The following is a 24,057-nucleotide window of genomic DNA, read 5'->3' on the forward strand; positions in this document are numbered from 1 at the left end:
TCTCATGCTCTCTCTCTCTCACACACACACACACACACACGCACACACACTCTGTCATTCTCTCGTGCTCTCAGAATGCAACGGTTCATCAGTTCACCATCCAGACTGTCTGGCCAGGACACTACAATTACAGACTGCTCAGACTGCTTCACAGCCAAAACATCCACACATCATCTGGCCCCCCGAGTCCAACCTCTCTCTTTACTGGGCTGGGAGTCTAGTGGTTCCCCCCAGTCCAACCTCTCTCTTTACTGGGCTGGGAGTCTAGTGGTTCCCCCCCAGTCTAAACTCTCTCTTTACTGGGCTGGGAGTCTAGTGGTTCCCCCCCAGTCTAAACTCTCTCTTTACTGGGCTGGGAGTCTAGTGGTTCCCCCCAGTCCAACCTCTCTCTTTACTGGGCTGGGAGTCTAGTGGTTCCCCCCCAGTCTAAACTCTCTCTTTACTGGGCTGGGAGTCTAGTGGTTCCCCCCCAGTCTAAACTCTCTCTTTACTGGGCTGGGAGTCTAGTGGTTCCCCCCAGTGTAACCTCTCTCTTTACTGGGCTGAGAGTCTAGTGGTTCCCCCCAGTCTAAACTCTCTCTTTACTGGGCTGCCTCCCTACCGCCTCACGCTTTACAAGACTCTCTACCCTGCTGTTATATGTTTCATAGAGTTGATTAAAGGCCCTGATGAGCAGGTACACAACCGCAGAGCCACAGCATCCCTTTCATCTTCCCTTTTATTGTGGAACATGTTCCTAAATGTAATCAGGCTCCTGTGTCCTAACCTTAATTCAACACGCATTAAAGCTCCCAAACTAAAATACCTACAGTACGCTGGCAGTATATCAACCAGCAGTTCATCATAGTTACAGTACTGTGGCAGTATATCAACCAGCAGTTCATCATAGTTACAGTACTGTGGCAGTATATCAACCAGCAGTTCATCATAGTTACAGTACTCCCTCAGTACTCCCTCAAAAGGAGAAAGGTAGAGGGTAAGTAAAAACAATGTATCCACCTTTTGCAGAAAAATGCAAAAAAGTATAGGGAGCGTTACTTTTCACTGTGACCGGCGATCAGAGTATACCCATCTTTTTTATAATCACTGATTATATGGGTTTACATTAGGGTGACGAAAGATAGAGGGTTATATGGGTTTACATTAGTGTGGAGAAAGATAGAGGGTATTATTCTCTTGTGTGAATGCTCACCTTCTCGACATTCATCTCCTACAAACCCAGGACAGCACCTCCACTCCAGAGCAGTGACCTGCCGATACGCCACCTTGTAAGACGGCCTGACCATGGTCCTATAGCTGACAGAGCACAGGGTCAACACAGGAACATCATCATCATCACTAGTACTGCTATATACACTATAAGACAGCATTTATATCAAAACAGGACTCTGGGGTGGTCTGGTCCAGTCCTACCTGATGAGTTTGGAGCAGGGTCCTGGCCAGCGGCAGCCCTGGAAAACTCTCTGGACTGTGGTCTCTGTCCCATTGCGCACCTGGCATGTCACCGTCCTCGACACTGTGAACTGGCACCAGTTCCTGTAATCACAGACAGACCATATGGATCTTGTTATCTTAACATCTAACACAGGTCACATTGACTACTACCATTTTAGTAAGGTTCTCAAACACTCCAAAACCTTCTCCCTCATTCCAATAATCTATCTCTTTACCAACTGTAGGAGATGTCAATCATACAGTAATAGAAAGCATCACCTCTTGCCCCTTTCCCCATAGGGCGGATCATCAATAGTCAAACATTTGACATTACCCTTCATATGGTGACATTGTAAATAAATGATGTTATTTGGCAAACCCTGACCATCCCCGCTATAGATCCTCTCTGTCCGTAATGACGCACTCACCTGAGCTGGGTGTTTGATCCGCTGCCTGGTGAACCGGTGCTCACGCTCTGCTCAGAGTTGACACGTTGTACAGTCACGCCGGGAAACTGGTAAATAAATCCCGTTCCCATCGAATGACAGATCAGACATATCCATGTTATGCACAAAGTGGACGAGAGCGATGCCATTGCCAATGCCATCTCCACAGAGTTCCAAAGTGCTACTTGTTGTAGGGCTTTCGTTGAGTTTTGAAAACGTGCGTTTGAAACCCTTCTTTGCCAGATGGGGGGAGATTGCTTTCCAAAAAATCACTGTACAGTAAGCGCTCATGGGTTCCTCAGGGTGCAGAGTGACTACAAGACAGAGTGCTTTAACCCAAAAACTCAAGTCAAATGAATCACACCATGCCCATGGAATAATCTGCGTTTTAAACAATACTCTGACGTTTGACCCCCTGCGAGGATGAAGGAGTCAGATATCCACTTTAATTAGCTTCCCACCGTGCGCGTAAAAAGCGCGCAGAAGTTTATGAGGTAGAAAAGCACAACTGAGCACCGTCTATCTCTCTCTGTCTCAAAGCCGCTGCTTCTCATGTTTAGGTTAAATCGCAAGGAATTTAAAAACCATTTCACTTAATCCCATGATTATAAGGACATGCAGAACCTGTCACATCCACAACGGCAAAAAATTGTTATAGTTCTATGTGCTCTTTTCTAGCCTAAATTGCCAGAACATTTTCATCATATATATTTGGTAGCAAAAACTCTTAAATTTTTTATAAAACAGAAACAATTAAAATTGTTAGGCCTATGTATGAATATCTAGCTTAATAAAAACATGCCTGCCGGTACAATTTTTTTTTACAATATCAATGCGTTTAATCTGAATTTATTCCAATGAATTTTGGAATTAATGTCGGCCTAAGCATTTTGGACGTATCTTTGCTAATATGTTATGGTACATGTGTAAAAGTTTTGCTTCCGTCCCTCTCCTCGCCCCAACCTGGGCTTGAACCAGGGACCCTCTGCACATATCGACAACAGTCACCCTCGAAGCACCGTTACCCATCGCTCCACAAAAGAAGAAAGTCAACCGAAGTTTGTGATTCCGGGATTCAGTTCATATAGAGTGGAGCGGTCAGGTGGGGGTTGTGCTATGGCTTACACAGTATTGGAGAGACAGGAAATGGAATGTGTGGGAATATAAATATGTAGGAATAGGGATAACATTGTAATATTTAACTTCTATAACCCCTACAAACCGCTCATGTTAGCACAGTTAGAAGGGGTTGATAGGACGTGTAGGTGTAGGAAAGTAATATGGTGTGGTGATTTTAATGCCCATAATGAACTCTGGGGAAGTACGCATAAAGATAAATGGGAGTATAGTTGAAGAATTGATGGATAACGGGATTAGTGTTAACGATGGGAGGGGTACAGAGTCAATGTGTTGAGGAGTACAGAGTCAATGTGTTGAGGAGTACAGAGTCAAAAAAACACGGGTCTGTGTGATGAGCGTTTAGTGGAGGAAACGGTAGAGCATGTGTTGATATTTTGTGAACTGTATGAGGTAGATAGGGAGAGATTGTGTGAAAGGGTTAGAGATGCTGGAGTGGGTTGGGGTTTGGGTGGTGCAGTGGGGGGGAGGAAAGTGGTGTCTAGGGCTCTATTTCACGTTCTTAGAGGAACAGGACTAATGAAGAAAATGTAACGTAGGTAGGATGTGACTGGCCTCACACTCCAGTACAGCAGGTGGCAGTGTACGCACCTTAGAAGATGCAATCCGCCAACCTAATCCCGAAGAAGAAGAAGACTGAGAAGAAAGTACACGTATCCTCAGTGAAGTGACAGCTCAGATATAGCTACAGAGGCTGGCATCAGTATGGAGGAGAAAATAGACGTGGAAGCGGGAGAAAATCCCTTTCAACCTTATTTAGACTCTTTACGGAAGGTGTTGGAAGACCAAGACCCCATATTTATTGTCGGAATTATTGTTTCTTTGGCTGTTGTTGTCATCACTTTTGGTAAGTTTAACTAGCTAAACTCATTCCAGCTCACGTTTAACTCAGTGTTCCCCAACTCCAGTCCTTCAGGAACCCCAACAGCACACCATTTTGTTCTAGCCCCGGACAAACATACCTCATTCAACTCATCGAGGGCCTGATGATTAGTTGACAAGTTCAATCAGGTGTCTTTGTCCGGGGCTACAATACAAATGTGTACTGTTGGAGGTACTCGAGGACCGGAGTTGGGAACCACTCCCGTTAGCTAGCGACTCTCTAGCGAGGCCTCACATCCTCGGGAACAAAGTGAGTGTAAATCCGTATTTGAGGTGTCGCTAGCCTGGGGAGGTCTATAATATGGTGCTTGTATTTCAGCCTGCTGGCTTTCTATGCTGTGAGATTTTCAAACAAGCTTTTCGTCTTTTTATCAAGCCTGCTATCAAAGGTTCGGGTAGTTAGCTTGCCAGTTACCAACTGTGGTCACTAGTGATCTATCTAGTTAACGTTACTGTACTAGTTACGCTGTTTGTCAGGTGCTCGTCTGCTATGTTGGCAGCTTTGTATGGTAGCTAAAACCAAACCGTCTTATGATTGGTTTACATTTCAGTGTTGTTGAAGTACTTCATAAGCAGCAAAACTGTCCAAAGTGCTGTGCTGCTGGTTGGTCTCAGCGATTCTGGAAAGACCCTTCTCTTTAGTCGAGTGAGTACATCAGTGCAACATATGGCATGTCCATTCCAACTATTTGCATAAGTTTACAGATGGCAGAAGTTGTGACACTGATGGATGTTCATTGTTGCATGTAAATGTTTGCAGTTGTTGTCAGGAAAGTTCAAGAAGACCCAGACCTCGATCACAGACAGCAGTGCCCCCTACAAAGCCAAGAACGAGAGGGTGAGGAAACTACTGTGGTGAGGGAGTGGGTTGAAGGATCAGGAATGGATCTGGAACTGTAGATTTTTGTAAATATAAATTTTTTTCATTATATGACAAATGCATTTGTCAAATGTGTCACACACTGGCTTGACTGTCCCCATGTCCACCCTCGCTGTGTGCAGGGCAGCAGCTGGACCCTGGTTGACCTGCCTGGACATGACAGTCTCCGGCCTCAGTATGTGGAGAAGTTCAAGTCAGCCGCCAGGTGAGTAAAGATGGAAGGCGTTTGTGTTCAGGGGAGGTCTATAACTTATGTAAGACATGCCACCAGAGGTCTCTTCACAATCCCCAAATCCAGAACAGACCATGGGAGGCGCACAGTACTACATAGAGCCATGACTACATGGAACTCTATTCCACATCAAGTAACTCATGCATGCAGTAAAACCTGATTTTAAAAATACACCTTATGGAACAGCGGGGACTGTGAAGAGACACACTGTACACACACATAACATATGCAATACACACACGTACACATGGATTTTGTGTTGTAGAGTAGGGGCCTGAGGGCACACACTTAATGTGTTGTGAAATGTATTGTAATGTTTTTTAAATTTGTATATAACTGCCTTTATTTTGCTGGACCCCAGGAAGAGTGGCTGCTGCCTTGGCAGGAACTAATGGGGATCCATAATAAACACAAATAATATGGTGCTTGTATTTCAGGTCTAAGGTGTTCAGGGGAGGTCTATAATATGGTGCTTGTATTTCAGGTTTTCAGGGGAGGTCTATAATATCACTTTTGTTCTCTCCTCTGTCTCTGACTGCAGAGCCATGGTGTTTGTGGTGGACAGTGCCATCTTCCAGAAGGAAGTGAGAGACGTGGCTGAGTTCCTGTACTTCCTGTTGACTGACAGTGCTGTGTCCAGGAATGTCCCCTCTCTGATAGTGGCCTGCAACAAGCAAGGTGACATATCACACTTTTCAACCATCCCCCTCCATCTACAAAAACCTCCCCAGGATGACGCTATGTGTTAATGATTTACTGATTTTGAAAGTAGTGTTACTTAATATATTTTCCGTCTCTAGATATCACCATGGCAAAATCTGCTAAACTGATTCGGCAGCAGCTGGAGAAAGAGATGTAGGTAATCCTCCTGTTACCAACATCAACACTAGGGCCGGGATGATACCAGTAGAGAAAGAGATGTAGATAATCCTCCTGTTACCAACATCAACACTAGGGCCGGGATGATACCAGTAGAGAAAGAGATGTAGATAATCCTCCTGTTACCAACATCAACACTAGGGCTGGGATGATACCAGTAGAGAAAGAGATGTAGGTAATCCTGTTACCAACATCAACACTAGGGCCGGGATGATACCAGTAGAGAAAGAGATGTAGATAATCCTCCTGTTACCAACATCAACACTAGGGCTGGGATGATACCAGTAGAGAAAGAGATGTAGATAATCCTCCTGTTACCAACATCAACACTAGGGCTGGGATGATACCAGTAGAGAAAGAGATGTAGATAATCCTCCTGTTACCAACATCAACACTAGGGCCGGGATGATACCAGTAGAGAAAGAGATGTAGGTAATCCTGTTATCAACACTAGGGCCGGGATGATACCAGTAGAGAAAGAGATGTAGATAATCCTCCTGTTACCAACATCAACACTAGGGCCGGGATGATACCAGTAGAGAAAGAGATGTAGGTAATCCTCCTGTTACCAACATCAACACTAGGGCCGGGATGATACCAGTAGAGAAAGAGATGTAGGTAATCCTCCTGTTACCAACATCAACACTAGGGCCGGGATGATACCAGTAGAGAAAGAGATGTAGATAATCCTCCTGTTACCAACATCAACACTAGGGCCGGGATGATACCAGTAGAGAAAGAGATGTAGATAATCCTCCTGTTACCAACATCAACACTAGGGCCGGGATGATACCAGTAGAGAAAGAGATGTAGGTAATCCTCCTGTTACCAACATCAACACTAGGGCCGGGATGATACCAGTAGAGAAAGAGATGTAGGTAATCCTCCTGTTACCAACATCAACACTAGGGCTGGGATGATACCAGTAGAGAAAGAGATGTAGGTAATCCTCCTGTTACCAACATCAACACTAGGGCCGGGATGATACCAGTAGAGAAAGAGATGTAGATAATCCTCCTGTTACCAACATCAACACTAGGGCCGGGATGATACCAGTAGAGAAAGAGATGTAGATAATCCTCCTGTTACCAACATCAACACTAGGGCCGGGATGATACCAGTAGAGAAAGAGATGTAGATAATCCTCCTGTTACCAACATCAACACTAGGGCCGGGATGATACCAGTAGAGAAAGAGATGTAGATAATCCTCCTGTTACCAACATCAACACTAGGGCCGGGATGATACCAGTAGAGAAAGAGATGTAGATAATCCTCCTGTTACCAACATCAACACTAGGGCCGGGATGATACCAGTCTCACGACACTCGTTAGTACCATGGCAACGAAACAAAACACGAAGCAGATTTAACTTCTTTAGGAAAACCGCACACAATATTTTACATACAGCAGGATTTTAAGGACCGACTCATTTGGTGTGTTTTCATTTTTGCCATGGAAAAAGTATTTTCTTACTGAGAAAGTCACAGCCATAATGTAAATGGAAGTGTGATTCTACAGAATGAATTGATCCCAACCTGTCCCGTTTCCCCTCAGGAACACTCTGAGAGTGACACGGTCGGCTGCTCTGAGCGCCCAGGACGGGTCTGCGGGGGCCAGCGTGCACCTGGGGAAGAAGGGCAAGGACTTTGAGTTCAGCCAGCTGCCAATGAAGGTGGAGTTCCTGGAGTGCAGTGCCCGCGGCAGCAAGGGGGAGGACGGGGAGGCAGACATCGCCAGCCTTGAGAAGAGCCTGGCCAAGCTGTGAGACGGCTGGGTCTCGTCACTATCTCCCATTTAGCGCACTACTTTGGCCAAGAGCCCTTGCGTGGTGCACTATGGGGAATAGGCCAAGGACTCTCAGCATATCAGGTATCTCAGTCGGTCTTCAGGACTCGACTCAACACCACGGAAGTGAATAACGTCTTGTGCTGACATCACAAGGTCAGCAGTGGCACCTGATGTAGTGAATGCCAATTTGCAGAAAGGTCTAATTTCAACATGCTTTGCTCGTCTCTAGCAGGTGTTACTTTGTTTCTAGCAGATGACCCGTCCTTTTCATAGTGGATACTCTCACCCACTGCTATGAAACAATGTCAACATCTATTTGTATTATCTTTGTCTATTTGTTTTTTTTCCTCATCAGCATTTGAAACCTCCCTGTCAATCATGATATCCTGTGAAGAGATATTTACTGAACCCACCTCAGATGAGGCATCAGATTTCTCCATTAGATTACAACAGTTTGTATTGCAAAATCAGCATTGGTTCCTTTCTGGAATGGTTCAGTTATGTTTTGTCTTATTCAACTTTTTAAATAAAATCTGTTTACATATTTGGGGATATGTGGTTGGTGAGGGCAACATCGTACCCATTGTGTCACCAAAGGTGTGAAAGAATAGCCTACTGACAAGTTTGAGTCATACACACTGCAAAACCTTTTAATTGGCAAAAATCAAGCCTACAGTTGTTTTGACCTGTTATGACTCCCTTATACATCCTCACCTAGCTGCTGACATCTTGAGTGATATTGACTCGATTGTATGAAAAATACAGTGAGATTTGAGATTCAATCCGATTTTAGGTTATGGGCATTGTGGCTTTTAAAGGCTATGTTCTGGCATTTGCAGAGATCCCGTTCACGGTAAAACGCTGCATATGTCGGCTCAATCAGAAGTTGCCTTTAAAAACCGCAATGGCTAGCAATACACTGAGTATACCAAACATTAGGAACACCTTCCTAATACCTCCCGTTTGCCCTCAGAACAGCCTCAATTCGTCGGGGTATGGACTCTACAAGGTGTCGAAAGCATTCCACAGGGATGCTGGCCCCATGTTGACTCCAATGCTTCCCACACAGTTGTGTCAAGTTGGCTGGATGTCCTTTGGGTGGTGGACCATTCTTGATATAAGGAAAACTGTTGAATGAAAAACCCAACAGTGTTGTAGTTCTTGACACGAACCGGTGTACCTGGCACCTACTACCATACCCCGTTCAAAGGCACTTAAATATTTTGTCTTGCCCATTCACCCTCTGAATGGCGCACATACACAATTCATGTCTTAAGGCTTCCTTCTTTAACCGGTCTCCTCCCCTTCATCTACACTGATTTGAAGTGGATTTAACCAAGTGACATCAATAAGTTATCGTAGCTTTCACCTGGTCAGTCTGTCATGGAAAGAGCAGGTGTTCCTAATGTTTTGTACACTCAGTGTATATACACTACATGACCAAAAGTATGTGGACACCTGCTCGTCAAACATCTCATTCCAAAATCATGGGTATTAATATGGAGTTGGTCCCCCCCTTTGCTGCTATAACAGCCTCCACTCTTTTGGGAAGGCTTTCCTCTAGATGTTGGAACATTGCTGTGGGGACTTGCTTCCATTCAGCAACGAGCATTAGTGAGGTTGGGCGATTAGGCCTGGCTCGCAGTCGGCGTAACCAATTCATCCCAAAGGTGTTCGATGGGGTTGAGGTCAGGGGGCTCTGTGCAGGCCAGTCAAGTTCTTCCACACCGATCTCGACAAACCAATTCTGTATGGACCTCGCTTTGAGCACGGGGGGCATTGTCATGCTGAAACAGAAAAGGGCCTTCCCCAAACTGTTGCCACAGTTGGCAGCACAGAATCGTCTAGAATGGCATTGAATGCTGTAGCGTTAAGATTTCCCTTCACTGGAACTAAGGGGCCTAGCCCGAACCATGAAAAACAGCCCCAGACCATTATTCATCCTCCACCAAACTTTACAGTTGGCACTATGCATTGGGGCAGGTAGCGTTCTCCTGGCATCCGCCAAACTCAGATTAGTCCGTCGGACTGCCAGATGGTGAAGCCGTGATTCATCACTCCAGAGAACGCGTTTCCACTGCTCCAGAGTCCAATGGCGGCGAGCTTTACACCACTCCAGCTGACGCTTGGCATTGCGCACGGTGATCTTAGGCTTGTGTGCGGCTGCTCGGCCATGGCATCTTTAGCAGGGCAGAAATTTAACGAACTGACTTGTTGGAAAGGTGGCATCCTATGACGGTGCCACGTTGAAAGTCACTGAACTCTTCAGTAAGGCCATTCTACCGCCAATGTTTGTCTATGGAGGTTGCATGGCTTTGTGCTCGGTTTTATACATCTGTCAGCAACAGGTGCGGCTGAAGTAGCCAAATCCAATAATTTGAATGGATGTCCACATACTTTTGTATATATAGTGTTTGTACATATATACATTCAGCAAAAACTCCACTCAGCATATTTGTAATTAGCTCCATTGTAGTAAACTGATGACAAATATCCTATCACACCAACCAATATAGTTTTACCAGCAACAAGACTAGTGTCTAATGGAGTGAGATTGTTTCCTGGATAAACTCACCCACAGCTTAAAATAAGTGTCAACGGCGCCATTGAATCAGATCATTTTCAGTGGCGCATCTGGTTTGTACATTGTCAAGCGAGGGGGTCAGGTGTGTTTGCAAAGCAGAGGACCTTGGTATAAGTCAGTGTTACCCAACTCTGGTCCTCCAGTACCCCCCCACACGTACACATTTTTGATGTAGCCCTGAAAAACAGACCTCATTCAGCTCATTGAGGGCTTGATGATTAGTTGACAAGAGGAATCGGGTGTGCTTGTCCAGGGTTACAATACACATGTGTAGTGTTGTGGGTAATTGAGGACTGGAGTTGGGAAACACTGGTGTAAGTCCAATCAGAGGCAAGTTGAGGGAGGAAGCTGCTAAAGCTAGCACCGTGACAACAGTAACATCTGCCGAGCCCTGACACGGCAGTCTTCTCATGGGTGAGTTGATCAAACATCTGCATCCGTCTTCACCCCACTGTGTTTGTTATGGTGTTTCAGTCCTTGTAGGGGAGAACCCTGCTGATAAAGACATTGTTCAGTCCACCTTTAGGTGGCTGCCTCTGGTTAGAGAAGGTTCTGTCAGATCAGGCAGCCAGTCCTATCAGATGGACCTGTCAGATCAGGCAGCCAGTCCTATCAGATGGACCTGTCAGATCAGGCAGCCAGTCCTATCAGAAGGTTCTGTCAGATCAGGCAGCCAGTCCTATCAGATGGACCTGTCAGATCAGGCAGCCAGTCCTATCAGATGGACCTGTCAGATCAGGCAGCCAGTCCTATCAGATGGACCTGTCAGATCAGGCAGCCAGTCCTATCAGAAGGTTCTGTCAGATCAGGCAGCCAGTCCTATCAGATGGACCTGTCAGATCAGGCAGCCAGTCCTATCAGAAGGTTCTGTCAGATCAGGCAGCCAGTCCTATCAGAAGGTTCTGTCAGATCAGGCAGCCAGTCCTATCAGATGGACCTGTCAGATCAGGCAGCCAGTCCTATCAGAAGGTTCTGTCAGATCAGGCAGCCAGTCCTATCAGAAGGTTCTGTCAGATCAGGCAGCCAGTCCTATTACACAGACAGGCTGATGACACTATCGCTCAGTGAGCAAAACTCAGTGGAAGGAGGGCGCCTTAAACAACTAACTAATACAAGGTAAGGCAGTCTGTATATTACTACAGCCAGAGAGCAGACAGACAGGTTAGGGCTATAGACCAGCCAGAGAGCAGACAGACAGGTTAGGGCTATAGACCAGCCAGAGAGCAGACAGACAGGTTAGGGCTATAGACCAGCCAGAGAGCAGACAGACAGGTTAGGGCTATAGACCAGCCAGAGAGCAGACAGACAGGTTAGGGCTATAGACCAGCCAGAGAGCAGACAGACAGGTTAGGGCTATAGACAGACAGGTTAGGGCTATAGACCAGCCAGAGAGTAGACAGACAGGTTAGGGCCAGAGAGCAGACAGACAGGTTAGGGCTATAGACCAGCCAGAGAGCAGACAGACAGGTTAGGGCTATAGACCAGCCAGAGAGCAGACAGACAGGTTAGGGCTATAGACCAGCCAGAGAGTAGACAGACAGGTTAGGGCTATAGACCAGCCAGAGAGCAGACAGACAGGTTAGGGCTATAGACCAGCCAGAGAGTAGACAGACAGGTTAGGGCTATAGACCAGCCAGAGAGCAGACAGACAGGTTAGGGCTATAGACCAGCCAGAGAGCAGACAGACAGGTTAGGGCTATAGACCAGCCAGTAGACAGACAGGTTAGTGCTATAGACCAGACAGAGAGCAGACAGACAGGTTAGGGCTATAGACCAGCCAGAGAGCAGACAGACAGGTTAGGGCTATAGACCAGCCAGAGAGTAGACAGACAGGTTAGGGCTATAGACCAGCCAGTAGACAGACAGGTTAGTGCTATAGACCAGACAGAGAGCAGACAGACAGGTTAGGGCTATAGACCAGCCAGAGAGCAGACAGACAGGTTAGGGCTATAGACCAGCCAGTAGACAGACAGGTTAGTGCTATAGACCAGACAGAGAGCAGACAGACAGGTTAGGGCTATAGACCAGCCAGAGAGCAGACAGACAGGTTAGGGCTATAGACCAGCCAGAGAGCAGACAGACAGGTTAAGGCTATAGACCAGCCAGAGAGTAGACAGACAGGTTAGGGCTCTGGTCAGCCACCACCAGGCTGGGCTCTCCTCTCAGCAGAGTGGGACACACCCAGTTCACCTTGTCCCCATGGCTGAAGCGGAGTTTAGGTCCTGACTTCAGGGCCTCCTCTGTGCCTGGTGACTGATCCGCACTGCTGCCCTCCTCCACCTCTTCCTCCTCCTTTGCCTGCAGGGCTTTAGGCTGGGACTTAGGCTTGGCCTGGGACTGGAGTTTGGCTTTAGCACTGGCCTTGGGTCTCCTGCGGTGGGCTGGCACTGCTTGTGGCTTGCCCTTATCCTCAACAGTAACTACTGGGTTCTGACTGAGGTCCCAGAGGGCCACCATGCCGTCATTGCCCCCAGTGGCCAGCCAGTATGGGTGGGGTAAGAAGCTGAGGAAGTGGGCCTGTGAGGCTCCCTGGCTGTGGGCCTTGATGGACCCCTGCTGGTCCAGTCTGGAGCCACTGCCGACCCGCATCAGGTGCACACGTCCGTTCTCGGCGGCGCAGGCCAAAACGTTCCCACAGGTTGCCACAGAGACGCAGTGCGCCAGAGGTGGGTTGAAGAGCTGACCGGCCTTCTGCTGATGGTCCTCCTCTTCCTCAGCCACTTCCTGCAGGTTGAGGGTCCAGAGGGGGCGGGTCTTCTGTAGGTTCCACAACATCACCTGCAAGAGATTGGGGCCAGAAGGGGTCAGGACATGCTTACTTAGTCAAACAGGGTACTCTCAAGCCTCCCTTTCTTTCTCCATCTCCAGTCGTCTCACCTGCATGTCAAGTCCGGCTGAGACCAGGTTGTTGGGCCTGAGAGGGCGGAAAGCCACAGATGAGACGATGTTGGTGTGTCTGCGGAGCGTCCTGTTTACTTTGCCCCCCGGCAGCTCTAGCACCCTCACCGCCCCTGAGTCATCAGCCACGGCCAGAGCCGAGCCCATTTCATTCAGAGCCAGAGAGTTGATCTCCTCCTCTCCCGCACCCTGAAGCTCCTCTACTGCCCCCTTCAGGCTACGAGGGTCCAGTACGCTCACCATCTCCCCGTGGGATACATACAACAGGCCTGGAGTTACCGGCGAGAACACAGCGCTGGTCACATCATCCCCGCTGGGCAGACGGAGACTAGCTAACACCGCTCCCTCCTGGTTCCACACTGTCACCTCACCCTCCTCAGAGCCAGAGGCTAGGAGACCCTCCGGACCCCCAGAGGCCCCCACACACAGCACGGGGGTGGAGTGGCCCTCACACCACTGCCTGCTGGCCATGATCACATTGGCACACCTGAGGTAAAGCAGAATAAATACTACATAAGTGAGTCTTAGTCAAGCTGGTATCTTTTGCTAACAGTGACATGATCCTGTACATAGCTGGCTGTAAAGGAATACAGGTACACCAGTAACTGGTAGCTACAGATTATTACACCAGATATTATAATTGAACCAAATATTTTTGGAATCCATGACTGGGAGTTTGGGGAGAGTGGGGTACTGTTGAGCCAAAGGGTAAGTTGAGCCACTCCTTGTTTCTAGGTAACCATACACAAAATTGCATTCAGATTTCTATCACCTGAAGCATGCTCAGACCCATGTAAACACGTGCACGAGTTCGGTTTGTATGCATGCATCTCGTGCATGTATTTTTTTTTTTAATCTTGTGCTCATGTTTCAGGTGATAGAAATCTGAATGCACTATTGTTAACGTTACCAGTGCTTTGAAACGTTTATGTAATTCTACTTTCCTGTGGATATATTGTCTCACATTACTACCCTAAAATGGACCAACCAGCACAGATAACCGGAAAAGTACGTTCCAATATAATTTCATTCAACATTCTGGCTTGGTCCTCTGTAGCTCAATTGGTAGAGCATGGCGCTTGTAACGCCAGGGTAGTGGGTTCGATCCCCGGGACCACCCATACACAAAAATGTATGCACACATGACTGTAAGTCGCTTTGGATAAAAGCGTCTGCTAAATGGCATATTATTATTATTATTATTATTATATTATTATAGAGGTCGTGAGAGTTAACTTTCCTTATTCAAATCCTCATTTCTACCTGACATAGAATTCAACGTCGGGTCTCCAGGCGACCTACTTAACCTTCAACTCCCTGTAATGGATAACACACATCTTTGTTAAATCACATTATCTGGTGTTACAATCTGTAGCTACAGTAACTGCTAGCCCTATAAATAGTCATGATATTAATAATAAACGTTTACATTTGGATGTTGTCTTTTTATTTATTTAATGGGACAGAAGTTCAATCTAGCAAAGGACCATGTGTGTTTACCATAGAACGCTGAAGCTATGCTAGCTAAATTAGCATGTCAACTCAACTATCAAAACAGTTTATCTTGATGTCAATGTCGAAATATTTGATAATAACTCATATGAAATCACAGCTGTCATGACATAGCTTAACACAGCACCACTAAATGAAATAAACGTTCAGTACATGTGATGTTTCCACTTTACCTTTCACACGAACGTTAGCTTCCCTACCTTTCACACGAACGTTAGCTTCCCCTGTTCGGAAAACGACTTGCAAAGTCGCACATCGATGACATCAGAGGGTCGATAACTGACACTTCCATCAGCATGAAAAAAGCCCTAAAGCCTATTCCTCAATGGAAAAACAATCATTTCTACAACACAGTATTATTATTATTATATATATATTTTTTATCTCAAGTACCATCCTCAAACGGATTGATATTAAATGAGGTTAATGCAGTATTGACTGTAAATATTTCTATGCTTGCTGACAGGTTGTGTCAGGTTAGGTTTATACAAATGAAATGTGACATGGTGAACTCCTAAAATCATGCAGGTAGAGTTGACAGAACCTCCCTCTTTTCGTTAAATGTACATAGAAAGTGATATCTTTCAGTGTTTTTCGTTATCAACTAACATGCTTTGTGTCCAGCTCTAATGTAAGAAGACTGTTTGTTGGTGCTGCTGAATTCTGTCATTCTTCTGAGATAACTAAACAGTAATGAACTTCTACAGACTAAATACAAGACTATTCGGCAGAAATAATTCAGTTGGCTACAACAGCAGATTAAGGACACAGGGGAGATGCTAGGGCATTCAAACTCTATAACCTTTTGTGCCAAGGGATGGGCTTGAGAGAGCACACTTGAGCTAAAAGAGGTCTCTCTCTCTCTCTCTCTCTCTCTCTCTCTCTCTCTCTCTCTCTCTCTCTCTCTCTCTCTCTCTCTCTCTCTCTCTCTCTCCTCTCTCTCTCTCTCTCTCTCTCTCTCTCTCTCTCTCTCTCTCTCTCTCTCTCTCTCTCTCTCTCTCTCTCTCTCTCTCTCTCTCTCTCTCTCTCTCTCTCTCTCTCTCTCTCTCTCTCTCTCTCTCTCTCTCTCTCTCTCTCTCTCTCTCTCTCTCTCTCTCTCTCTCTCTCTCTCTCTCTCTCTCTCTCTCTCTCTCTCTCTCTCTCTCTCTCTCTCTCTCTCTCTCTCTCTCTCTCTCTCTCTCTCTCTCTCTCTCTCTCTCTCTCTCTCTCTCTCCCTCTCCCTCTCTCTCTCTCTCTCTCTCTCTCTCTCTCTCTCTCTCTCTCTCTCTCTCTCTCTCTCTCTCTCTCTCTCTCTTCTCTCTCTCTCTCTCTCTCTCTCTCTCTAGAGTGGTAAGGCTGAAAATTGGGTACACAAGGGTTGCTGTCTGCTGATTTATCCAAAGTTGCAGTTCTGGTGAGTGTGGCCCATTTCTGGGTCGGTGAACTCAAAACAGCATCCTGTCAGACTGAATGGAGAACAGACATGGCACACCAGGGCTATGACACATGCAAACCCACACACAGACTCACGCACTCATGCTCTCACGCTCTCACGCTCTCAACCAAAAGTGCATTCATATGCTGACACATAGATTCTCACAAAGCTCAACTCACACTCCCTGTCAAAAGATTTCACTGTAAATATATTTTCGTCTACTTTTCAGACTACTCTCTCTGTGCATCTATAGTTTAGAAACATTTACAGAATGTTTGTATAAATAAAGATGTTGCTTTTTTTCACATGAGAAATACATGTTATTTTATTTTATTTTAGTTAGTACTGTAATACATGTAAAATGGTTTTGCTGTAAAATGTTGAAGTTGTGAAGAGCTGAGCAGTGTGAAATATCTAACGGTCAGAGCTGTGCTATCTGCAGATGGTAGCTTAAGGCCACTACACATTACTCAAACGCAGCGACGGACTGTAGTTTTCTATGTAGTTCTACATACTTTTTTCCAGCTCAAATTTTGGAACGGACCTTATAGTACACTCCATCACTCTGTTTGCATAAGGTGGTAGGGCCCTTAGGTCACATGATGTGTTTTTGAACTGTTATATTCAAAGTCTTAAGATATGTCCATGTTATCATTCAGCTGAAATACTAAGGTTATATTGAGAATCCAATAGAGAATCAGTACATTTCCACTTTGCTTCAGATGACTACGGTGTGAGAGAGATGGGATGATGTCAAGCAATGAGAATCAATTAAACAAATGGAAGAGGAGGAAACTGCATGTCGTAGTTTTTTCTTTTTTTTGTGTCTTTAAAAAAAATAAAGTTTTTTTGTCATAGTTCAGGAAACAAAGCCTGTGGTCATAGTTCAGGACACAATGGTTCTTAAAGCCTGTGGTCATAGTTCAGGACACAATGGTTCTTAAAGCCTGTGGTCATAGTTCAGGACACAATGGTTCTTAAAGCCTGTGGTCATAGTTCAGGACACAATGGTTCTTAAAGCCTGTGGTCATAGTTCAGGACACAATGGTTCTTAAAGCCTGTGGTCATAGTTTAGGACACAATGGTTCTTAAAGCCTGTGGTCAAAGTTCAGGACACAATGGTTCTTAAAGACTGTGGTCATAGTTCAGGTCACAATGGTTCTTAAAGCTTGTGGTCATAGTTCAGGAAAGAATGCTGACAGTGTTACAGGACGGGAGGCATTCTGCTGCTGAAGCCCATGTCTCTGCTACTGTCATGTGATCACAGCTGTCTCTGCTACTGTCATGTGATCACAGCTGTCTCTGTTACTGTCATGTGATCACAGCTGTCTCTGCTTCTGTCATGTGATCACAGCATGATCTTTAACCCATTAGATATTAATGAAGCGAAAGATAAATATAATGATTGTGTTGATCAAGATTCCTGAAATTGACCAGAAATGTGTGATTACTATAATGTTAAGCAATTTAACAACCTGTATAGCAGTTTATCTTATTCCAAGACAAGCTTATTTTTATACCTTTTGATTTGAACGTTCGCAGTCTTCCTAAAAATCATGACCACCTTGTTCATTATCTGTCTTCTCCCAGACATGAATTTTCCATCGTTGCCCTTTGTCACGCCCTGATTGAGAGAACTCTGGTTGGTTGGGTCAGGGTGTGAGTTTTCTGTTTAGATTCTATGTTTAGAGTCTAGTATTTGTATTTCTATGTTTGGCCGGGTGTGATTCCCAATCAGAGGCAGCTGTCGCTCGTTGTCTCTGATTGGGGCTCAATACTTAGGCAGCCAGTTTTCCTGCCTGGGTTGTGGGATCTTGTTTGTGTTTCGGTGAGTTTGGCTTGTTTGTGTATAGCCTTCCGACGTCACGTTTTGTTGCCTTTTTGTTGTTTTGTCAGTGTGTATTCAGTGTAATAAACATGTTTGCATACCACGCTGCACCTTGGTCTGACCCGTCTCTCAACGGTCGTGACACCCTTTCAGAAACATGGCTGACTGAAGAGACAGCTGTGCTTTATGACACGTCTCCTCATAATGCTGTTCGCCACTGTGGAACATCCAGAGTGGGAGGAGGAGTGGCCATTTTTTGTTCATAAACGTTTTCAATTCTTTATAAGAGAGGACCTCGCATCTTTTAACATTATTGTTTAATCTCTTTTCATAGAAATTCCCTCCTGTTCATTTTTTGGGTGGTAAAAAAGTGGAAATTGGTATGCATCTATCAGCCACCTGATTCTGACATTGGTAGTTTTCATTGATATCCTTGCATCAACCTTGGATTTGATTAATAATTAAGATAAAATGTGTTTTTATTGGGTGATTACAACATACATTTATTAAAAGTGAGAACCACTCTGACATTTGACTTTTTGAATACTTTATACTCCAGCTATCTGTATCCTGTCATCTATAAGCCCCCAAGAGTGACCAGTTCTTCTGCCACCCTTATTGATCATATTTTTACAAATTCTTTGAATAATGTGGCTAATACAGGTATACTTTATACTGACATTTCTGACCACTTTCCAATTTTTCCACTTCTCTTTGGCAGCTGGGAATGATTAGTAACATTTAAATGTAGAATATTTAACAAAGGTAATTGTGAGCGCTTTAAGATATTGATTGATGATATTTAATGGGAAAATCTTTACAATCAGGCCGATGTGGAGTCTGCTGACCAGACTTTTCTCAGATCTGTCAACTCTGTATTTCAACACTTCTTTACCGTTTACGTTTACATCATTTAGCAGATGATGTAAATGCTAATCCACTCCCTTAGTTAAACCAGAGAGCAGCAGAAGGGTTCTGGAAACCTTGGTTTTCAACCTGTCACAAAAAAAAAGTAGTATAAAAAAGTAGCATAAAAAGTTTCTCACAAATCCCTCTCCCCTAATTTCTGCAAATTACAAAAAGTATAAGAACAAATTTACTCAGCTACTTCGGATATCCCCAAAATATAAATTTTACTAAAAAATTCCAAGAATCCTTAAATAATATAAAGCCAACTTGGAAAAATCATCAATCAACTGTTGAATAAGAAAAAGCCATCTACAACTACCCCATCTCAATTTATTATTGGAAATAAGACCTATAGTGATCCTGATATCATTTCCTGTTATTTCATGTGAATTTAATAACTTTTTTTTTGAATGTGGGTTCCTCTCTGTCAAAGAAAATTGAGAAAACTGATGGAAATCCCTTGGATTATACATTAAGGGACATTTCCTTTCTCTGCTTCAGTTTGATCCTCCTGATGTGATGGAGGTGATGGAGGTCATTGGTAACTTAAAGGTATCAGCAGCAGGTCATGATGTGATTGGTGCCTCTTTGGTGAAATCAGAGTTTTCATCGATCATTGAGCCTCTAACGTATCTTCACCAAATCAATGCAAACTGGTATTGTTCGTAAAGATTTGAAAATTTAAATTAAAATTTTAGTCATTTAGCAGACGCTCTTATCCAGAGCGACTTACAGTTAGTGAGTGCATACATATTTTTATTTTATTTTTCATACTGGCCCCCCGTGGGAATCGAACCCACAACCCTGGCGTTGCAAACGCCATGCTCTACCAACTGAGCTACAAAATTGCCAAGGTTATCCCCCTCTATAAATCTGGGGATCCAAGATCTTTTACTAATTATCAGCCAATATCTGTACTACCATGTTTTTCTAAAATCCTAGAAGAATTGGTGTATAAGAGAATGTTGAAACATTTAAATCAACACTGTATTCTATATGAGCACCAATATGGTTTTCGTAAAACATATTCCACACTACTCAGTAATCTCCTCTTTGAAGACTGGTGGTGATAGATTAATTATTAATGACTAATTATTACACCCTGAAACTGTGTGAAATGTGTTAGAATGTGTGAGTGTAGGACCAGTAAAGATTATGACATTATGTTACTATTTAGTGTGAGTAAGAGTTAGGCCAGACAACAAAGGACAAGGAGAACTGTCTCCAGGCAACTGAGAAACCAAGGTAACTGAGGAATTTAGGGAGGAGAGAAACTGTTAGGCTTGGAAAAGTGTGTGTGTGAACTGATGGTCAGGAGAGCAATTTTAAAGTGGAAAACTTCAGCCTGCCTAAAGAGGGGAGGGATTTTTGTATGATGTATGAATATAAAAGATGGACTCTGAAATTGTGATGGCAGAATTCTCAATGAATAAATATCTCTGACTATGCAGACCGGGACTCTGTCCGTTTCTTGATTTTGGGAGACGCACAGAGACACTGAAATAGTTTGTTAAATAATTCACTTAACAGCTTGGTCCTTCGAGAGCCGGAATCCAATACCTGCCTCTGTCATTCCAGGTAACTCTGAAAACCGTCCACGGGCGAATGATACATTGGTAAATAGAAAGTCCTGCCCTTTGACCCTAAGGGTTAAGACAGGCCAGAGGACACCTGATTAATGACAGAGACGGTGACGGAATCCAAACCTACATTGAATCTCGGCTGCAAGGATAAGGTCAGTAGCCTTTATTCATTACTTGGTGAAATTGATATGAGAACTTGCTAAAATAATGACTGAGGGTAACGTCATAATTTAAAGTAGCAAATTGATCAATTCGTAGCCATTTTATGTGAAATGTTGGTGGGTCCGTAACGATTCACGGTAATAGGCCATTACCAAAAGAAACTACGCGGTGTTGAAATAGAAGTAACTATTAAAAGTACACCTAAGGGATGTAACCTGTAAGAGATTATAGAACAGTCAACAAATAATCTGAGTTAAACAAATTCAAAAAGTACACCAGAAGGAATTAAAATAGCATGTGTGAGAAATAGAAAATTAGTAAAGTCAAAAGTCACAAACAACTGTAGATTTTGCCGTAACTCTATCCGTTTCATGAAACTGGAGCCTTACAAACTCTGGGTTACCGATAGTGTTAACCAATAATCATGTAAGGTTGTATACGTGTGAGACCTAATATTTGCTCAAAAGTCACATCTCTGAATAATTCCAGGTGGTTGTATAGAGAAGAGGGAGAACCCATTCCTGTTGTATGAGACTGTCAGGAATTATCAAGATTACATTGTGGGGATGAATTCCTCCGTAGAGTAGGAGATAATTCTGGGGGACTAGTACCTATACAGGAAGGGGTGATTCCAATTGTTGTGTGAAACTGTTTTGAATAACTTGTTATATAGAAGAGGTGGCTAAGGGATTTTTAACAGTACCAACCATTGGAGGCAAATCCTCACAAGAGGTCCCAGAATTTACTGGGGACGAGAAATACATGGAAATGCGAGACAAACGGAATGTGTATTATGGACATATTTGTAGAAAGAAATATGGCTTTACTGGGCAACTTGATGTAATTAAACTGGAATCCATGATTAAACAAATACATGTAAATTGTGGTACTGATCTAAAGAAACAGAAAAGAGAGGGCTTAGAAACAGCCAGGGTGTGGCTAGTAGAAGCTATAAAGCGGGAAGAAGGCAGGAAGAAAAGAGAAGTGAGTGAGAGTGAAAGAGAAGTGAAGGTTGAGGTCTCCGTGCCTCCCCCAGAGCAGAGGGCAGAAAGGTTATATCCAAACATGGCAGACCAGGCATGGAGAGAAAATCCAGATGATGAGTGCGTAGTGAGGAGAAGGAGAGTGCAGGGGAATAATGTCGCCCCCCCCCCCCCCACCGGCCCCACCTCCCTATGAGGAAGAAGGGGCTGGAGGAGGAAGGGAAGACGAAGGTGAGGAAGAGCCAGAGGTAGAGGAGTACAGGACAAGGGCAGAGAAAGTCAGACAGGAGGCTAAAAGGGAGAAAGAGAAAAGGAAAAAGCTAGAGAGGCACAGGGCTGAGGCCAAGAGAAAGGGGAATGATGAGTCAGAAGGGGAAGAGTCAGAAGGGTCTGGCAGTGGTAAGGGTAAAATGGAGCAATCCTATCCCTTGATAGACCTGCCAAACACCAGAGCAGGAGAAGACAACCAGCCTGATACCTTACAAGTATACAGAGCATGGACTCAGAGAGATGTAGTGAGAGCAGTGGAAGGGATACCCCACCCTAAGATGGGGGTACACCAGTTCAGAAGAGATATGGAAGGGCTGACCGCCAGCTTTAAGCTGAATACAGGGGAACTAGAGAGGGCAGTCAGACAGATAGTGTTAAAGGACTGGGCGGCAGTGAGGGGAAACTGGGTTCCCGGGGATGGGAATGCGCCGGTCCTAGAGTGGGCAGAAGGAGGGGCTTATGGAGATAAATTGGCACAACTCTGTGATAATCTGAGAGAATATTATCACAGACATGCCGACTTCTCCAAAGTCCATGAGTGTAAGCAGGGAGACAGTGAGACTATTAGTCAATACCTATAGAGAGACTGAGATATGTGTTCAATGCAAACAGTGGGCTAATAGATCCAGGACCAGGGGCACCAGAGGGTCCGGATCACCAACAGTTAAAGATTGCCTTCCTAAGTGGAATGAGGCCAGAAATCTCTCAAACAATAAAAAATACCCTAATTGGTTGGGGGACGGCCACCTTAGCTGAAGTTAAACGTTATGCAATCCATCATAAACAGAATGTAAAGGAACGAAACAAGAGAAAGGAAGCGAAGGGAGCTGAGTACCTAGTGGCAGCCCTAGGGGAGTTAGGAGGTAGGAGAGACTGGAAGGACCGAGGAGAGAAGAGAGGCAACGGTAATAGTGGAGACAGGAGTGAATGGAAGTGTTTCAATTGTGACAAAACAGGACATTTTGCTAGAGAATGTGAGGAACCGTGTTATCACTGTGGAAGGAAAGGGCACCAGTCAAGAGACTGTAGGAAGAAGGGGAAGAGAGGAAAAGGAGGAAAGTATAATCCATGCATAGGAGGAAGAGACAGGGGGAGAAAGCCAGAATCAGAGGAAGAAGAGGAGGCATGACTAGAGTGGGAGGAAGAGAGAAATCAGGAGAAGCAGGAGAGAGAACTGGAGGTGTTTGATCTGTCTCTTGTAGATTTGGCATTACAACAGGAACAGAAACCATACCTAACATTGACAGTAATGGGTAAAAAGATAACATTTCTCTGTGATACTGGGGCAGACCGTACCTGTATTTGTAAAGATAATGCACCAGAGGGAATTGACATTAATGGATAAAAAATTATAGTGCGATCAGCCTCTGGTCATAAAGGTATTGAACAACTGTCTGCACCAGTAACACTGAAACATGTAAAGACAGGGAGTGAAGCTACTCTGCCTGTACTGATTTCAGTACAATGTCCTGTTAATCTATTGGGAAGAGATGCGATGACGCAGTTAAACATAGCAGTAAGACCGACAGTGAGGGGAATACAGGCTCATGTGATAAAGGATAATATGGTTGTAAGTGGTGAAGGGGAACCATGTTATTGGTATAGCCAGGACCTGTTGAGGGGAGGTAACTCAGACATACCAAAGACCTTAGTAGACTTGACTAAAACCCTAGTACCTGACTCACCTAAAATGACAGAGGATTACTTACATTGTACTCTGTGGTATAATACACACTCTGGCCCTAGTAAAGAATGTGAGGAAGCTCTGTTTAAAACCACAGAAAGGACAATAGGCTTGAAATGGTTTCATTATGATGACACCCATGCAGCAGCAGAAGTCGAATTGGGGCCAGAGAGTCAGCAATTCTATAGAGAGAGATGGAGCCCTCATGTCTCCTTGGCAAAGGAAGCTCAAGAGGAGTGGTTAGATCTGGGGAAATGGGTGACACAGGCAAAGTGTGTTAAAGACTGGCAGACTGCTCCTAACGGGGACCAACATAGCCAATCAACCGGCCGATATCGTAGGAAGTTGAATTGGAGAGCAGGTTGCACACCCGCTGTGCACCTAGACATAGGATGTGATAATTGATGACCAGACATTTTCCTCACAGAGGAACAAGAAAGAGACCTTGGGATTGTACCTCTAGAGTTGTGGTCTAAGGGACCAGCCGATGTGGGGTTAATTAACTACCCCGATGTGGGGTAAATGAATTAATTTGGATTAAGTCCAGGTG

At 44.7% G+C, this 24,057-nt stretch overlaps 3 protein-coding genes across 4 annotated transcripts in view; 1 reads left to right on the plus strand and 2 right to left on the minus strand.

Moving 5' to 3' along the window:
* LOC311105506 (uncharacterized protein) overlaps positions 1-2,242 on the minus strand; it is a 46,018-nt gene extending 43,776 nt beyond the window's left edge. Inside the window, exons 1-3 of the mRNA XM_084147677.1 lie at positions 1,863-2,242; positions 1,414-1,536; positions 1,193-1,296 (exon numbers count right to left, since the gene is read on the minus strand). Of these exons, the coding sequence (XP_084003803.1) occupies positions 1,193-1,296; positions 1,414-1,536; positions 1,863-2,041 (406 nt within the window). The 5' untranslated portion in view covers positions 2,042-2,242. The remainder of the gene's footprint in view (positions 1-1,192; positions 1,297-1,413; positions 1,537-1,862) is intronic.
* Positions 2,243-3,644: 1,402 nt separating this feature from the next.
* LOC311106041 (signal recognition particle receptor subunit beta-like) lies at positions 3,645-8,224 on the plus strand. Its single transcript, XM_084148321.1, has 7 exons — positions 3,645-3,864; positions 4,451-4,545; positions 4,660-4,737; positions 4,902-4,984; positions 5,553-5,689; positions 5,812-5,866; positions 7,447-8,224. Exons 1-7 carry the CDS (start codon positions 3,723-3,725, stop codon positions 7,655-7,657), a joined length of 801 nt encoding a protein of 266 aa, XP_084004447.1. The 5' UTR covers positions 3,645-3,722; the 3' UTR covers positions 7,658-8,224.
* An 85-nt stretch (positions 8,225-8,309) lies between these two features.
* LOC311106040 (WD repeat-containing protein 53-like) lies at positions 8,310-14,932 on the minus strand. 2 transcript variants are annotated; one of them, XM_084148319.1, is made up of 3 exons: positions 14,875-14,932; positions 13,142-13,649; positions 8,310-13,042 (listed from the first exon to the last, which is right to left on the minus strand). In XM_084148319.1, the coding sequence occupies exons 2-3, from the start codon at positions 13,631-13,633 to the stop codon at positions 12,356-12,358; spliced, it is 1,179 nt and encodes a 392-aa protein (XP_084004445.1). In that variant the 5' UTR covers positions 13,634-13,649; positions 14,875-14,932; the 3' UTR covers positions 8,310-12,355. The 2 variants fall into 2 exon arrangements, with proteins under 2 accessions (XP_084004445.1, XP_084004446.1); XM_084148320.1 differs by lacking the exon at positions 14,875-14,932 and adding an exon at positions 14,848-14,871.
* Positions 14,933-24,057: the final 9,125 nt, after the last annotated feature.

This window comes from Coregonus lavaretus (genome assembly GCF_964263955.1).
Source record: "Coregonus lavaretus genome assembly, chromosome: 30".
Taxonomy (NCBI): domain Eukaryota; kingdom Metazoa; phylum Chordata; class Actinopteri; order Salmoniformes; family Salmonidae; genus Coregonus; species Coregonus lavaretus.

Bases quoted from the DNA above. Each gene is read 5' to 3' on its own strand.
- LOC311106041 (XM_084148321.1), top strand. From the start codon at position 3,723: ATGGAGGAGAAAATAGACGTGGAAGCGGGAGAAAATCCCTTTCAACCT. The intron at 4,546-4,659 runs GTGAGTACATCA...AAATGTTTGCAG, and splicing joins AGACCCTTCTCTTTAGTCGA to TTGTTGTCAGGAAAGTTCAA. The intron at 5,690-5,811 runs GTGACATATCAC...TTCCGTCTCTAG, and splicing joins AGTGGCCTGCAACAAGCAAG to ATATCACCATGGCAAAATCT.
- LOC311106040 (XM_084148319.1), bottom strand. From the start codon at position 13,633: ATGGCCAGCAGGCAGTGGTGTGAGGGCCACTCCACCCCCGTGCTGTGT. The intron at 13,043-13,141 runs GTGAGACGACTG...AATCTCTTGCAG, and splicing joins CAGCCGGACTTGACATGCAG to GTGATGTTGTGGAACCTACA.